The 17,696-nt window shown below is 46.1% G+C and overlaps 1 protein-coding gene across 2 annotated transcripts; it reads left to right on the forward strand.

Annotated features, from left to right (window-relative positions):
• Window positions 1-2,103: 2,103 nt before the first annotated feature.
• On the forward strand, window positions 2,104-17,297 carry CMTM3 (CKLF like MARVEL transmembrane domain containing 3). 2 transcript variants are annotated; one of them, XM_059857761.1, is made up of 5 exons: window positions 2,104-2,398; window positions 10,781-10,936; window positions 12,621-12,716; window positions 13,919-14,036; window positions 14,165-14,351. In XM_059857761.1, the coding sequence occupies exons 1-5, from the start codon at window positions 2,288-2,290 to the stop codon at window positions 14,176-14,178; spliced, it is 495 nt and encodes a 164-aa protein (XP_059713744.1). In that variant the 5' UTR covers window positions 2,104-2,287; the 3' UTR covers window positions 14,179-14,351. The 2 variants fall into 2 exon arrangements, with proteins under 2 accessions (XP_059713744.1, XP_059713743.1); XM_059857760.1 differs by lacking the exon at window positions 14,165-14,351 and adding an exon at window positions 15,508-17,297 and having other exon boundaries at window positions 2,128-2,398.
• Window positions 17,298-17,696: the final 399 nt, after the last annotated feature.

Raw genomic sequence — 17,696 nt, forward strand, 5'->3', positions numbered from 1 at the left:
ATTGCAGCGTTGTTCCTGCTCGTTGTGGGCTTGTTTGCAATAATAATCAAGACCAACAAGGGAACATTGGTTGGAGGAGTAAGTAGGAGCATTGTTCATGAATTTCAGTTCTTAAGAGTGTGGTGATTTGAACCTCTTAGTACACTCACATTGTGGTAGGACCATGCAAACAACTGTCTTGGAAGAACACTCTCAGCAGTAGCAAACAAGTTACATCCCGTGTATCTCACTAAAAGAAAATAATCCTCGCATCACTAGTAATCTAAAGATGTTACAAGACTTAGGAATTACTGCAGAGAAGTACTGAAACACTGACAATTTCCAGAGTTTTTAAGTAACCTACATTTGCTACCATACCTTGAAATCCTAGGTGGGAGAATCCGTAGCTCTTTTAGGACTACCCAGTTTGGTTTCTACTTGAGAAGAAATGCCAACTGTCCTAAAAAGAGTTGAAACTTTTTAACAGACATGCTGGTACCTCCCCCCTGGCATGTACACTGTTTTTTCTGACACAAACTGAGGAATTATGTCAGTTAAAAAGGAGTTTTGTTCATACTATGATTGTAAGATTTTTATGTTCTTAAAATGAAATCAGTTTAATAGTTTGAGTGGAACGTGTGACATCGTCAGTGCTGAAAGGGACAGAATCACCCTCAGCCTGTTCTCCTGAGGCACAAAGTGCCTTGAGCTGTGCTCTCCCAAGAGCACTCCTGAAAATAACTCCCCTGATCAGATAATGCAGTGCTTGCATAAAAAACCCCAGCGTGCATATGGGATGGGGCTGAAGGGCAGGAGCTGAGTGAGTTAACTCAGTGGCTTTTCTGCAAACTTTTTTCCAGTTACCTTCCTGGGGTTGTCTATTTTTTAAATAATTTAGTACATTTTCTTTAATTTGGAATATGTTTACCATTCAGAGCTTCAGAGGAGAAGAGCATTTTCCTGCTGGGCTTGTTTCTAGGATTACTGACTTTCCCTTGACTTTTCTCAGGGCCAGTCCCATTAATTAAGCAGCCCTTAAAGAGACAGAAGGGCTTTCATTTAGGATAAAAGCATTGTCTGGCATAATGCAGCATTAGCTTAGCTTTCAAGGAGAGCACCACACTACCTCCAAGGCCTGACACAAACATCAAACAGAGCAGGCTGTAGACAGCTCTCTGAAAGCCTGATGGGATGTAAATGTGGGTGTTATTTAATTTATCAGCTGTCTCAAATCACACACATTTTCAAGGCCGGAAACAAGTATATGTTTACTGATGAGTCACTACAGTAGAAGTTTGAGACTGATTGGGGGAACTAATTTTATGGTAATTTTTATAGGTGTTGGGTCTTATATTGCTTGTTCTCTGCATTATCGACGTGGTTCTTCTTTGCAAGAAGATTAGCCATGATAAAGCAAGAGGAAGGAGTGCTCCTGCCAAATAAGAATGACATGTTAGTGAAAGAATGAGTTCTCCATTCTGTTTTCCCACTCTCTTTTTAAAGAATGTGGTTTCACGTGCTCACTTTTGAATTTCCTGTGCACTGACGTTTCTGCAAATATCATTGATAAGGTTTTGTACTTTTCCAAATGCAGTTTCAGCATTGCAGTTTCACCAGTTAAAGTTTCAGAGAAAATTGTTGTGTTTTTCTAAACTTAATTATGTTTTTACCTGTACGAAAATTATTTTCATGGTTGTCTTCTTTCTCTAATAAAAAGAAAATACAAACGGGCAAAAGTGCATTATTTAATCTTATTTATTTACTAAGTGTAAAAAAATTACATTAGAGTAAATGTACCTTTTAAAGTAAAGTAAAAATGTAATGACCCAGTAACCGTCCTTTGGAAAGATTTTCTTGTGCCATGCAAATGTCATGCTAAAGCGTTCGCCGAGGCATTTGGATCCTGAAATGGGGTTTGGGCTGGGTGACCTCCAGCGGCCCCTTCCGTGCCCAGCGCCCGGCGGTTCTGTGTGTTCAGAGTGGCGGGGGCACGAGGCCGCCTGGCTCGCTGCCCCGGTCCCGCAGCCCAGCCCCATTGTCCCGGGGCTGGGGGCGGGCGCTGGGGCCGCCCCCCACAGCTGGGGATGCTGAAACTTTTTTTTCACGTTTCCGCAGTGTCACGATTTCCGCTTCCCTCCTTCAGAGAGAGGAAAAAAAAAAAAATTAAAAAAAAAAATTCCACGGCCAACCCCCTACCCCGAGCCTGAGCCCGAGCCCGGCTCGAGCTCAGCCCGAGCCCAGCCCAGCCCGGCCCCAGCTGAGCCGAGCCCAGCCCCAGCCCGCGCCCAGCCCGCCCGCCGCCGCGGCCATGGAGGACCCCGAGTCCGCGGGGGCCGCACCACCGCCCGGGCTGAGCTCGCTGCTCCCCCCCCGGGAGTTCCTGCGCTCCCGCAAGGGGCAGCTGCTGCTCGCAGAATCGGTAAGGACGGGACACCGGGGCTGGGGCGCTGCGGGAGCCACCCCCGGGGCAGCCGGGACCCGATCGGGCTCCGCCGGACCGACCTGCCTCGGGCCGCTCCCTGTGCGGCTGAGGGGAGAGGGGGCAGCAGCTGAGAGGAAAACTGGGGGAAAACATCCGAGGGCAGACGGGGGGCAACAACTGAGGGGAAAACTGGGGGAAAACAACCGAGGGGAGCTGGGGGCAGCAACTGAGGGGAAAACTGGGGGAAAACATCCGAGGGGAGCTGGGGGCAGCAACTGAGGGGAAAACTGGGGAACAGCAACTGAGGGGAGCCGGGGGCAGCAACTATGGGGAAATGGGGAAAACAGCCGAGGGGAAGCGGAGGGCAAGAACTGAGGGGAAAACTGTGGAAAGCAGCGGAGGGGAGAGAGAGACAACAACCAAGGGGAAAACGGGGAAGCAGCCATACCGCAATGAGGGAACTGCAGGGCTGTCTCAGAGTACAATGGATTTAGCGTAATTCAGGCAGAGCACGTTAGAGACCACAACTTGTCACGTTAGACTTCCAGTGCATTAAGTGTGTTTCGCTATCGGGGACCCCTTTTCGGTAAAAAATTGCTTTGATTTTGTTTTAAATTATTTGCGGTGTAATCCAGTAACCTCTAGGGCTGCGATTTGTAATATTGGCTGGTGCCCGGTTAGGGGGCAGCCTGTCCTGAGTGTGTCAGGAAAGACTTTACTCATGAATTTATGATGTGCGGCATCAGGCTGTGCATCACGGCCATTCAGCTGCTGTCCCGAGCCCTCCGGAGCCGTGTTTGTCGCTGACCCTCCGAGGGATGCGCTCGCTCGCCGCTGTGGAGCCCTTGGGCTGGAGAGCTGCCCAGAGGAAAGGGCCCTGGGGTGCCGAGACAGCGGCTGGGCACCAGCCCAGGTGGGCACAGGGCCAGGGACACCTGGCCTGGATCAGCAGTAGTATGGCAGCAGGACCAGGGCAGTGACTGTGGTGTGAGACTTTCTGGAATTTTATGGGTAAAGGCTTAAACCCTGACAGCTGAAACAGTACCAATGTGATAGGGAAGGAGCTTGCTCACCCCGTGGGGAGTGGGTATTTCACATCAAAATTTAGCTTCTGACTAGGAATCTCGTTGATTGAAATTAGATGTTCAACATCATTTTTGCTAGAAATAATGCTAAATTCAAGCACTAAGTTTGCTGGAGTTTTGGCAGCAGATAGTCAAATATCAGGACAGCCCAAACTGGCAGTCAGGTCCATGGAGCGCTGTTCAGATGTGCAAGGTGTCTCTGGCTATCCACTGTGCTAGCTCAGGAAAGGAAAACAGGATATTCCAGCAATAGAAAGATAAGGAACAGACAGAAGGAAGCAGGATTTTCTGTGACCAGCTGATGGGGACCAGCTCTGAGGGCTTGCAAGGCTGTGGGCACTGCCCCATGGCAGAGAGACAGGGAACAGCCAGATGTGAGGCTGGCTTTGAGAGGAAAAGCATTCACTCAGGAGGTCAGGATGACTTCTGTGGTGGAGAAAGCCTTGGGCTGGGTAGCAGCAGGCTGCAGGCTTTATCAGCTCCACCAAAAAAATGCCAGCTACCCCATCCCTTCTTCAGGTACCCCATCACTCACCCAACGTCGGTAGTTTACAAAACCACACATTTGGAAGATACCAGAGCCCAGCTAACCTGGCTCCTTTGGCATGTGCTTTTGTTACATACTATAACACACAGTGGAATTTCCTTTACAAGCTTACAGCCACTAAATGATGGCTTTCAGACAGCCTGGCTTTTTAACATCTCAGAATGATGACATATTGGAGGAATACTGTTCTGGTCATGGGATCAGACTCACCCTTTTGTTGTCATAGAGAAGTACTGACGATGCCTCCTTGGAGTAATAAAAACTGCTCTGTCTTGACAAAACAGGGGTTTATGCTTTGTAAGGCCAGTCGGGGCTTCCCAAGGGCTTGGCTGGCTGAAAGCAGCTCTAAAATCCCATCTGCAGAGAGCATTCCTTGTGCTCCTTGCAGGCCAAGCCCACGTGCTCAGGACGTGGTTTCCTGGCAGACAAGAGGCAGCAGTAGTTTCTCCCCAGTTGTCTCAGCTTTGCCAGAAGAAACCCTTGAAGACAACACAGGCCCCAGAGTAAATGCAGCCTGTACACAATTAGAGAAATGCAGTGCCAAATAATTGAAGATGAGTCCAAGTTAAATCTATCATGGTTTAAATCTGTGTTTCATCTTTAGCTTTGTATTTCTCATCTTGGATGTTTAATTTTTCCTCTGACACAGTGCTAATGTGGGGTGGGGTTGGGTTCTGCATAAATGTATGGAAATAATATTCATGGATGCACTTTTTGAGCAGTGCCTTTTGTTCAGAAGCAAAGTGGGGTGCTCATTACTGTTACAAATGTCACATTATTCAGCATCTTGGCAGTTCCCCAGAAATGCACTTTATTTCTGCAGCTCTCAAGCCGTTTTTGAAAATAACATTTCCACACAGAGGATCTTATGGATGTTCAGGTGTGATTTGCTCTGGAGCAGTACCCATGTAAACTGGGCATCTGGGTGCTTCCCCTAGAACAGGCCAGGCTGGGGATGGAGCTGATAACAGGTAGAGGCTTAAATATCTCAAATTTTATTCAGGTAAGGAAGATATCCTCCCCCCATTCCCTGTTCCTTTTGATCTCTACAGAATCCCAGAATAGTTGGGGTTGTATGGGGCCTCTGGGGAACATCCACTCCACCTCCCCACTAACCTGCCTGATTAATTTTTTATCCCACCTGGGACATCTGTAAAGACAAAGAAGTGTAGCATCAAATGCATTTATAAGCTTCACTATGTCTCTAATGCTGTTTATTTTCACTGCCTTGCTCCCTCCATTTTCTATCTTACAGGTTACTCTTTTTTCCTCTCTATTCTCCCCCCTATGCCATGGTTTCTCCCACTCATTTTAACACTCTTCTTAAGCTACTCATTTTTCCTAAGCGCTCAAGTTGCTGTGTTGAAGGTCAGCATCTCATCCTTTCTCTTTTCCACCCTTCAAGAGATGAGTTTTCAGTTCCCAGTGTCCTGTGTTGGAACCATTTAATAGCCACTCTCACACTGGCACCAGAGCTTGTCTGGGCAGGATCCCCAGCTGTGGATTCTGCTGCTCACCTGGCTGTTCCACTCAAGCCCTTGTGGCTGCTTTAGTTGGCAACTCCTGTCTCCTGAAGCCAGAGTGCAGTGGCACTACATTTTCTTTCATTTTTATAGAAATGCAGTGAGAATAGGTAAAGTTGTGCCACCTTTGTGGTGACATAAAAGGATGTAGAAATCATTGTGCCTGTTTCTCTCCGCTTCTCCTGTCTTTCTCCTGTCTTTTCAGTCTCCTCTGACCTGACCTTCGTATCTGAAACTCCAGATGCTCGGTGTAAACCATCCTTGGAAGAGGCCCCTGTGCCTTTCTCAGGGTCTGTAGCCAGAAGGGCTCTCCTGCAGCCAGTTCTGGAGGAAGCAGGAATTTCACCTCCTCAACAAGTGCAGCAGAGAAGTAGTAACTGAACAGCAGAGACCACTGAGTGATGCACTTTGTCTGTCTGACAAGAATACAAGAACAAAACACACTTTTGTCCAGAAGATGACCCTGCTACCCACTTGTAAAGCCTCAGGCAAAGCTGTTCTTTCCTGGGGAGGGAGGTGGGAGCAGGAGATGAGGGGCAGGAGGTGGGAGCAGGAGATGAGGAGCTGGTGCAGTGATGCCTCCCAGGATCCCCATATTCCCAGTGGGTTCCAGCAGATCTGCTCTCCTTCCTCAGAGGAGACAAATGCCTCTGGAGCTGCCATGACCTCAGCAGTGCTCAGGCCTCCCTTCCTTCAGGGACACTGTGCTCTCTAACCACTGTCAGGATTGTTTTTTAGGCCTTGAACTGCAAGCTGGTTGTACAATAAAGTTTAACTTTGTAATGCCTGGCCACTCTAAGAAGCCCAGCAACACAATATTAAGTAATAATTGCATGGGATTAAATGGGAAAGTTACTTTCTGAAACACAATACCCAAGAAGGGTTTTGTGTGAATGGGAGTGTACATAAAAGGTGCTTTGTGAACAGTCAGGCTGATTTTTTGCCAGGATTTTTTATTATTTTTTTGCCAAGCTATGAAAGGTTCCTGTCCTGGCTCTTTGCTGCATTAGAACTTCCTGCATGCAGATACTCCTTCTCAGTGAAGCTGGCAGCAGTCACACCAACCTGTCATCAGCAGCTCAGGAAGAGCTCAGACTCAGCTGCTCTCAGTGCTCAGGGTGCAATCCCAAGTGAGGGGAAGAGAAAAACGCTGTGTAAATACAAATTGACAAAACTGATAAAACACTGCTGCTTTTTTTTCCCTCACAGAAGCTGCAGTGCTTTCTGAAAGTGCTAGAAATGAACTTGCAACTGCATGGGGACTCACAGACTTCCTCTCTAGGTGCCTTTTTTTTTTTTAAGCACAGATACAGAGCTCTAACAAAAACAAGGTCCCATTGCTTGACCTTTCTCTGAAGTGACCCTGAAACACACAGCTCCGGGAAAAGAGGTGCAGAGCTGCACAAATGTGATGTGCAGTTGAACATTTGACAGTCCTTGGAGGGGTCAGGGTGTATTCTGAAAGGTGCTGTTGAGTTTTTAGAGCACCTTTCAGTTTGCAAGATGTTTTTCATGAAGACTTGAAGTCTGGAAAAGTATGTAGGTAGGTATCATTATTTCTGAGTACAGACTGGCACTGCAGTCTTTGTATCGTGGGAGGGGAGGTGTATTTTTAAAATTTTAAGATAACATCAAATGCTTGAGTTAGTGGCAGTGCACTTAAGTGGTCAGAAAAGGCATCTGCTCACTTCTGTAATTCAGAAAAGACGGTTATAGGTAATATCTAATATTGCTCAAGGAGTCTGTGCATTCCAGCTGTCAGAAGAGGAAATGAACTCTACACAAGGAGAAATGAGAAACATCTCAAAACCCTACAATTTGTGGGCTCTTGTATTACACAGGGCTGTTCCCAAGCTACCAAGGGAGTTTGGCATTAGAATCCATGTCAGGGCAGTGACAGGAGACAGAAAGAAAAAAAAAAACAATGCCATGGCCATCACCTGACAGACCTCAGGCACCTCCTTCCTCCTGATCCTCTCTCTCTTTCCAAGGTCTGCCTCCCTCCCCTTCCTGTGCCTTCCAGCCTTTCCCCAGTGAAGGTATCCAAAAATACCGTCTTTCAAATCTTCATTCTCCAAATCTGGTCTGTTCTTTTGTAGACATTTATTTCACATAAAATCTTGAGTGCCTCCAGAATGAGGAATGATGTTTAACTGCAGACCAGTTACCAGTCTTCAGAGTCTTTCCCCTTTACTAATACCATCAGTAATCTACTGAAATCAGTTGGGTTCTTGTGAATCGAAAGGTGCCTTTCTTTTCAGTGTGCCTAGAGGTGCAGTTCTCCTCACAAGGGGTTGCTGACAAGTGGAGAGCAGGACAGGCTGGAGTGAATCCCACCACTGAGGGTGGGAAGGTGGGAGTGCAGTGACTGACCTTCAGGGCTGAGGAGCAGGCAGCAGGACACTGCTGTCATCTACCACTCATGCAGGGCTTGGCTTGAACAAATGACTGGCCTGGTAAACAGATTTTAAAATAAAAAACTAATCTTTCCCCAGCTTCTCTGGGTCAGACCCAGTTAGAAGGTTGAAATGCTCTGTCTCTTCAGCAGCTTCCCTGGCACAGAAGCAGGGATCCCCTGGCACCCCAGCACCTGGGATCAGGGGCTGGCTCCTTGGTGTGTTCCTGCCACAGAACAGCTCCTGTTTCACCCTGAGTCCAGCTCGTGTCTGAACCTCACGCCTGTCCAGGGCTGCAAGGAGTCAGCAGGAGCCTTCCCTGGCACAAATTGCCATAAAACTGATAAGAGCAGACCACAAAGGCTCTTCCTTTCACTTTACACTTCGTCAGGAAAGATTTTTTCTCAGTGCAGAAGCAGAGCACGGGAGTTAATGACGCAAAGGGAATCGAGATCAAAGGGATCTCTGCTGTGCAGCATCACCTTACATATCTGAAATTTGCCTCTCTGCCTCTCCTCACTGCTCCAGTAGGATGTATTATTTAACACTGCATTTAATCCTTTCTTAAGAGATCACTAGGTTTAGTTCAAGTCTAAGGATCTGCCATTGGAGGGATTGTGGTCAGTGGGACCTGCCCTGAACCCATCTCCATGCTGCTGGTCACCCCTGCAGCTCAGCCATCACACACCTGCCTTTAGCCACAAAAAGGAAAATATTTTTTCAACACCAGGACAAAAAGAAAATGTCATGTATAGATGGTGATTTCTTTTTATTCCAAAAAGACATAGAACTGTGTCTAAATTATGTTCCAGAAACACAAGTGAAGCAGTTTCACAAAGCAAGTGCAGTTCTTTGTTCTTTGGGGTGGGAAGGGAATAGGTGCTGTGGTGGGAAGAAGGAAGTCCTCTCTCCTCTTAGGAGTTATCAAGCTCTGATAAATCCACTTCCCTTCAAAGAGTTCTTACCACTTTTAGCTCATAGGAAGAAAATACTACACTAAGCATGAGATACAGGGAATGGACTCCCTCCACTTCATGAAAATAAGAAAAACCTGCAGAGAGGCTCTGTGAGCAGTAAACAACTCAGAATGGGGTAAACATGAACAAATGGGGCAGATAATACCAGCTAGCAGGCCCATGCAGAAGTGAGCTCTATAAACTATCCCAGCTCAGTTTCTTAGAACCCAGTGAAACAAGAACAATGCATAGACCTTTAAGATAAATATAGTCCCTTACTAAAAATGTCACATCCTCTCTAACCTCACCAGCCAGTCCTAATGGATGAAAACAGTTTATTCCAGCTGTTAGCATCCTGCTCAGGCACTGACTGCTTTCCCCAAAACACAGGCTGAGAATAAAGGCTTGGTAATTAATTAGACCAAGAAATTATTTCAGTGGGATTGAACTGCTTAGTTGTCCCCTAAACATAAAAGGTTTTTTTGATACATGTATTTAAGGGTTGAATGACTTCTTAAAGGAGTAATTACCAATTAATAATTATGGGAGCCTTATCAGTCAACTGTAATGATGATTTTTTTCTGAGGTACAGGTTGTCCCCAGGAACCCATGGTAGCAGCAAACAAAGAAATCCGCAGAGCTGCAATTTAATGAGGCACATGCATTGATTACCTTTGCAGGAAGCTACATCTGCCTTTAGATGTGCCATCTGGGGAAAAAGAATCCATTTATTTTCAGTGGTGTGTGAGTGGGAATGTCAGTGTCCTGATTTGGAATTAGAAGTTTAAAAAAATCTTTGTAATCTAATGCTCAGTCTGTGCTGACCAAAAGCGTCCCTGAGCTTTGGGAAGGCAGAGATTTGTCTCCAGGAGTAAAGGCTGGACAGAGCAGCCCAGGTGTAAACTGGTACATAATAGTGTGTAATTCAGCATCCTGCCTACTTTTGTTACTTCAGGCTGATGTGATTGACACAGCAAGCAGTTCCCATGCAAGGCAGTTAAACAGGAGGACTGGAGCCTCTTTTTGGAGGTGACCAGCCCCCAGTACAGCAACTGAAAATGGTGTTGAGCTTCTCCATGACTCCCTCACCATCCACTTATACAAACACAGTCCAGGACTGCAGGACAGCACTCTGGTACTGCCTGGTTTAGGTGAAAATGCATTTTCTTCAGTTGTTTTCCCATTGTGAAACTTTGTATTTTGAGCCATATTTTAAAGGTATTTCAGTTTAGTGTGGAAAAAAAAAAAAGCCATTTTTTGTTATTTACTAGAGTTAGGAAACATTATAGAGATAAAAGAAATCTATGGGAGTTATCTGTCCTGTTACTCTCTAGAACAGCTGCCATGCTGGAAAACTGGAACCAGACGCTTCCAGAAGTCACAGAACAATTAATTCTTGGCCCTTTTCTATCCATCATCAGCAGACTTTATTCTTTCAACTCCAAGATTATAAATGCTGAGTTACTTCAGGCTGTCTGAGCACTGATTTGGGTTTCAAATGAGAGCTGTCACAGCTGAAAGCTTAGAGCTCTGCTTGCTTGGCAACACCCCACTCTATTTTCAGAATTATGTTGTCAGAGCTGTTTACAGTCCAGAGCAAATTACTGACTTCGAGAGGTGCAAATCCACCCAGTGCTCCGGAAAAGCGATTTCACACACATGGAAACAAACAGCCTTACTTCAGATTTATTCTGTGCTGAACAAGAAAAATCATTTGGCCCAATGAAAAATAAAAAAAGCAGGATGCTGAAGCTATGCCAGCAGCAGCAGCACTGACAGAAATACACAGGGAAAATAGCACTTCAAAGCTGCTCAGCTGCCTACGGCTCTGCTGTTCCATGCAAATAACTACGAGTTTTCCCTTTACTTTAGGTGCTGTCATTTATCATCTTTATCTGCTATATTGCATCTCTAGCAGCTTCTTTCATGATGGCACCACTCCTAGAGTTTCTGCTGGCATTATTTCTTTTTTTTGCCTACGCCTCCAAGCTTAATGAGAAGTTTAAAGGAGTCCACTGGCCTTTGGCGGTAAGTGAGATGTGCAACAGAAACCTTCAGATTTAATTGTGCGGTCAGAGGGGAGGGAAAGGGGCTGGGCAGGAGTTCAGGGTGACTGTAACAACTTTACTGCCCTCTTAGAAACTTGTCCCTGCTGCCTCTGCTCCAGAAGGTTCCAGAACACTCTAAATTATACTCTGCTCTACACTGCAGCTTTTTGGGCACTGACACAAAGCACGGCTTTATCAAAGCACAGAATGCATGCCCAATTCCAGGCAGATGGCTTAGGGCCAGCATCAGCCCAAGTCTGACTGCTCGGGGCTCCTTACTGCCACCCTTGCAGAGGGGGGAAACAGGTGTGTTGTTGATAATGGGCAGACTTTGTCAGGCTGTGATTAAATCTCGGGTAGAGTTACACCTACAGGCAATCTGAGCTGCTCTGGGAAGGGGCAGCTCTGGCCAGTTCATGCTCACAAAGGAGCCCAGTGTCTGCTGGGGCAGTGCTGGGGCTGCAGGAGAGCCCTGGCCACTGGATGTCACTGCAGTCTCAGATATCACAGTAAAGGGAGCAGCTGCCTTGCAGTACAAATACTTCGAAAAACCCTGCTGATCTTATCAATCTCGATTCTCTTTTGGTACCTTCAGTAGTTCATTGCACTGACATTTGAATTTGAGCTCTCAGTGTATAAAAATAACTTCAGCAAGGCCACTGGTAAGATAAAACAATATCAGTGACTTTGGCTATGACTGTGCACAGCTCTCAGCTGGTAATCTCTGTTCCATGATTTTCCCATTTTCTACATGCATCTGGTTCCAGAACTAAGACAAAAAAGGCACTTGTATGTTTATTATGGCCATTACCTTAACATATTGCAGGCACACAATGTAGATAACTGACCTTGTCCTGACTTCAGAGGAGTCAGGTTTCTTGCAGAATTTGTGCTTTGATACAAATCTTACTCCTCCATCTGTTCTGGAAAAGCAGAAGAGCTAATTGTGAGCAGAGCTGAAGGTACCATTATTGCAGCCCTCGTGATTTGCACATGCCCTGGGACACTGCTCTATGTTTAAAGCTCACTGCAAAGCCATCCCTGCTGGTATGACAGGGCACAGCTCAGCAGGACATTGCCAGGGATCACAGCAGGCACGGGCTCCTGGGGCAGGCTGGTGGAGCTGGCAGTGGACATGAGAAGTCATTCCAACACTAAACCAAGTGTGTGGTTCCCGAATGAGGAGCTGCACAGACAGGTCTCCCTGGAGATCACCACACAGCCCTGCATCCACAGAGAGACAGGCACCTGTTCCCACAGAGCTGGGACCTCCTGAGCCTCTGGTGCCACAGGAGCTCTGCTCAAAGGAGTTCTGCACAAGGTTTTTGAGGCATTTCAAATGATCTTCCCGTTAAAGCCCTTGCTGTGCTCCAAGGCAAACACCCCACACAGCCCTTCCCAGGCTGAAGGAAGGACACAGGCAGGGTAGCAGCAGGATTTATCTCAGCATTTTTAAGAGCAGAAGTTTTTGCCAAGGTTCAGGTCTTCTCTTATTTAGAACTGTTTCACAGATGAGCAGTTCCTCCTCTACAGCAAACCAGGCTGTGGTCACGCGCCAGCAAAGCCACTGATGCAACAAGAGAGGGGCTGAGTGTTGGTTTCCAGTATGGTTTTTAGAGGAAATCCTTGACCAGTCTGAGAAGGCACCACTGCTTCTTCCACAGGATTTCTTGCGCTGTGTCACCGCTGCCATCATTTACTTTGCCATTTCAATTGCTGCTGTCTCAAAATACAGTGATGGAGCATCGAAAGCAGCAGGGGTGAGTAGGCATGAGCTTTCCACCTGAGTGCTGTGGTGAGCTGAGTACACTTCAGTACATGGATGTACTTAAGAAACAGTTCAAATATGACCCCACTGCAAGTCATAGAAGTTTCTTCAATTAACTGAGAATTAATTTGCCTAAAGCAAAGAAATGGTCACTTACTCAGAAAAATATGTCTTGAACCAATGAATAGTTTTTTCACCCTAACAGAGCTGCTTAGTGTTAACTGTACCCTTAGGGAAGGCACCTATTCTGCTTTTTAATTTTACTAACTGCTCCTGCAAGGAGTGTCAAGATCCTTGAATGGAGGGAATAATAATAATGATGATGATGATGATGATGATTAAAAAAAAAGAACTCAAACCTGTAAGTGTTAAGGCCAGTCTAAATTAAGTAATTTCAACCTCCTGCCTCTCCTGCTTAGTTTTACTTGGATGAGTTGAAACAAGAGCAGTGTCATTTTACCCTGCAGTAAAAGGACTGCCCAGGAGAGAGCCTTCACCCGTCAGCATTTTGTGGTCAGAAATACAATACAGCCCCTGCCTCTGCAACTTGACTCTAAGCATCAATAATATATGCAACATAAATAAAATTTGCATAACAATTTTTTAAGCTTGGGAAGAACAGTGCCCAGTGGTGTGGGCCAGCAGCCCTTCCGAAACCATTCCACAATACAAACCCAAATCTTGTTTAATCTTTGTCCCTGCAGTGAGCCATGGAGCAATGGAGTGTGTTCAGCCCAGGCTCCTAGACCAGCACCCAGCTTGGCACAACTCTGCTGACACTGGAGAGAGAATTCCAGAATCATTTTAATCTGTCTAGTTCACTCAGCAATAGATACATCTACTTGCAAACAAGTGGAAAATTATTTCCCGAGAAATGGAGGTGATTCCTTGGTGGCAGAGGTGCCCTGGGACAGTGGAGGTGCAGGAGGTGCTGATGTCCAGCATGTGCTCAGAGCCCAAGAGGGCTGTAGCCTGGGGGAGGGATAAAGACACCCCTGGTCACTTCTCAGGCTCCCAAAGCAGCTGTAATTCAGGTGATACCAATGTGTCACAAACCATTTCTCCTCCCTGCCTTTTTGGAAAGGCACGGGCCAAAACAACCATGGAGTTTTTCCTGTGTGGGTCTGGTTGGGTTTGGTTTGTCCCTGACACACTGGAACTGTTGTCAAGGAGAGCATTATTTTGCCCCTTCAGGTGTTTGGGTTTGCAGCCACCATCGTGTTTGCCATTGATTTCTACATCACCTTCAATGACCTGGTCACTTTCCTCAAGCAAGGCAGCTCCGATTCCCCCGAGGGGCACAAGACAGAAGGTGGGTAAAATTCCCTGCTTGTCACACGAGCTGCAGTGTGAGATTTCCCTCTGCATTTCACCCTTTGCAGGGAGCAAGAGCTCTTACTCAGTAAGAGCAGTTTCTGTTCTTGGGTTTGTCTGCCACAGCTCTGCTCAGTTAGGAAGCTGCAAATGGAATTCCAGTGATTTATGAAGATAACCTGCAAGCCAGGAATGTGCAGTTTCTCAGAATTTCACATCTAACTTTGAAAAGCCCCAGATCCAATTATAGAAATCACCATGCAGCACAGATTTTCTTTCCCTATTAAAATGTCTTGCTGTAAAAACAAGCAAACTTTACCTTTTTTTTTTTTTGGTAACTTAAAAATAACATCCATTATTCCACAGCTTTTTGTGTCCAAATAGTGCTTTTCTTTTTATCATTTCCTTATCATGATTGCCTCTTATGATCTTTGACCATCAGTGGGCAAATGACCTTGAAATCCAAGGGTCAAACAGTATAAAATTAACAAAGTTGCTATCAATTTTTTTTTATTATAGTCTACTTCAGATCAGACAGATCCACTTAGGAGAAGATAAAAAGAAGGTGTTGGGTGTTCAAAGCCAGTTCAGGTCAGCACAGGGGTAGTTGTTCTGTAGTTTTCAGGAGCCCAAATCAGGCTTCATGTCTCTGTGACTCCTTATTGCACCCACATGGATTAAAAAGACTGCTCCACACTTAAAAACAAACAGAAAATATCCCAAATCCCCCCAAAACACCCCATCTAAAACCTCTGCAAAATCAAACACCCAAGGTGTGTATGGAATCCTAGGAGGTGAACAGCAGCACTGACTGTCTCTTCTGGGGATTTTAGTAGAATGTTAAGTATTTTTTCAAGCTTTAGACTGAAAAGAGAGCCAAAGGAAAAAAAGAATAAAAGGAACAAGAAACAGACTGTAAAAGCTAAAAACTGAACTGCCCGCAGGAGTTGATCAGGTGGCAAGGGTGCAGAACTGGGGTGCAGATTAGATCTAATTCCCCTGGAGATGGAGGCACAAATACATAAACTCACAGAAGTGCAGTCACACAGCTTCGTGTTGGTGTTTGTGGCCATCCAAGGAGGGCTCAGCCCTGCAGCCCCAACTTGGGTTTACACAGGGGCTCTTAAGTGCTGAGGCCAGAAGGATGGAGCTCTGTGGGCCTGCTGGGATTTCTCAGCATCTCAGAGCTTCTGGCTCTCAGAGGTGTAGGGCTGCTGAGCACACAGCAGTGCCCAGAGCAGCAAGGATGCCAGCAGGGCCTCTCAGCAGCATCTCCCAACTCCTCAAACACCATTTCAGGTCCCATCTCCTCAGCAAGAGCTGTCATTTCACAGAGGTGTTCATTCCCAGCCCTGCTGTGTCCTTCAAGGCACACTCTGTCAGCGCAGCCTCTCTGTCCCAGCCAGAGCCACAGCTGGGGGGGATTTCCAGTTTGCATTTTCACTTTTGTTCCTTGTTTCACCCCTCAGATGAGGACTCCGACTCTGACTCAGACTGAAGAACCAAACACCAACCAAGCATGACAGGAAGATGATCAAGCACTTTCCTCTTTGCTGAATGCACTGCCAATTGAAATATCCCCTCATTTCAGCCCCTTTCCACCTCACTGTTTATGGAATCACCAGAGCATAGACAGGGCAGTGATGTGGAAAAGGAGACTACTCCCAGTGCCATTGAACACTCCTTGGCAACTACAGATCCTACAGCAGATCTGTCCAAACAACACAGCTCAATTCTCTGTTGCCCCTCCCCACTCAGCACATCCATGTCCCGAGTAAGTGGGAACAGCATTTTTAACATTTACAGCTTTTAAGGTGCTTTCATAATTCCAAACTTTTAACACTTAGAGCTTTTATACTTCTTGATGTACCAAAGAGGAGAGGTTTGGACACCTGTTTGTTTTTTTTCTTGATTAACTAACAGTATTTCTTTATCCAAAGTCTGAATACTCCCCAGCACTGAGGGCAAGGATTACAGTTAACACGTTGGTTTCAATACCTTTGTATCTCCTGTCTATCTGTGACAAGGAAAAGTGACAACTGGAAATCTGCAGCAAGAGCAAACCTCAAAGTATAATGGTGCTGCAGGGCAGCTGGCTCATCAGACATTTAGTATCCCTTGTTTTAAGCTGCTTGGATGGAGTCACATCCCCTCTGCTGCATTTTAACCGCAGGATGGGGTGGAGCAGGTGAGGCAGGGCTCTGGGCAGCCATGTCCTGTTTTTGTAGAAGCCCTGGGAGTGTTTGCACAGCCAGGGAAGGCAAGCTTGGCAAATACCTCCCAGCAGGACCTGCGTGGTGAAACCTGCAGGTGTTTGTGCCCCAGGCACCAGTGCTGATGTCCTGCTCTGTGCCTCTGGCCACTTCTGCTGCCACACTGAATGCACCCAGGCCCCAGGAGGGCAGTGCCTCCTCCCCACTGTGAAAAGGCCAAGAAACCAACCCCAAACTACAGAATATCTGCAATGAATTCATCTCCCCATCCCCCCTTTTTCAGTGTGGCTGGGTGGGGTGGGTTGGGTTGGTTTTTCTCCCCTGGAAGGATGTGATTTATCTTGTGGTGTTGTATTCCAGGGAAAAAGCCCTCAGAATGTACAAGCTGTTTTCACAGGTAGCACAACCTACCCTGGAATATCTGTGTCTGTTTATAAAATTTTGGGAAGAGCATGTCACGCTCCTCACAGGTGGCATCAGACAGGTCTGTGGCAAAAAAACCTGTATGGATGTTTTAAAAATGAATACAGTACCAGAACAGGTGTGATTAAAATGAGAGCAGATGGTACTAACAGAGTAAGTGAAAACCAGGGATGAAACAATAAAGGCAGATTTCCTTTGGAATAAAATCAGCACCTGGGTTCCAGTTCCCTGTGGCAGCTGCCAGCAGGACAGGGGAGCTGGCAGGGACCAGGGGGTGCTGCTCAGGCTCAGAGTTGTCCAGCAGGCAGCTCCTACATCTCCTGCTTCCTGACCACTGACAGAGTCAATGCAAAACAAGTGACTGCTTCTAAATGGGACAATCTCTGATTTATGAGAAAGATTTCTTTGGACCTTTTCCTGTACGAAATCCCATGTCTCTCTTGCTTCTCTTGTCATATTTTACTGGCACACACTGTGATGTTCAGGGGACCTGGGCTCATTTTTATACTTGTTTTGTATTCTTTTTTTTTTTTTTTTTTTTACTAAAAAATGTACTGCATGTCACTCCTGGAGACGTGGTTAATATTTAGAAACCATGCTGGATTAAACTTCTTTTAATAGAAGTATTGGGTGTCTTTACTTACTTGAAGACCTGATTTTGCTGCTTTGCCTCTGCCCAGCACAAGGAACTGTGACTTCAGGAATCCTAAATCTGTACTGGGGAAGGGGCACAGCTCAGAGCCAGCCCTGGGGACCAGCCACAGGACAAACCTCTTCCTAAGGGCATGAGATGAAAAAATTTAACCAAGAATTTGTTCTAACTATTGAGTAGACATTGTGGATTCAGTGCTCTCTCTTGGCAACCAATAACCCTGTAAACAAGAAATCCCCTTTGGGTTCATCCTTCACACACACAAAATATACTGAGGTTTTCTGGTGACTTTTTCCATGCTGGTTTAAAGTGAACAGGCAGCATATAAAATGTTCATTAGTTGCTTCAGGACTGCTTTACCAGCTTGCTG

The sequence above is a fragment of the Haemorhous mexicanus genome, chromosome 12 (assembly GCF_027477595.1).
Source record: "Haemorhous mexicanus isolate bHaeMex1 chromosome 12, bHaeMex1.pri, whole genome shotgun sequence".
NCBI classification, from domain to species: domain Eukaryota; kingdom Metazoa; phylum Chordata; class Aves; order Passeriformes; family Fringillidae; genus Haemorhous; species Haemorhous mexicanus.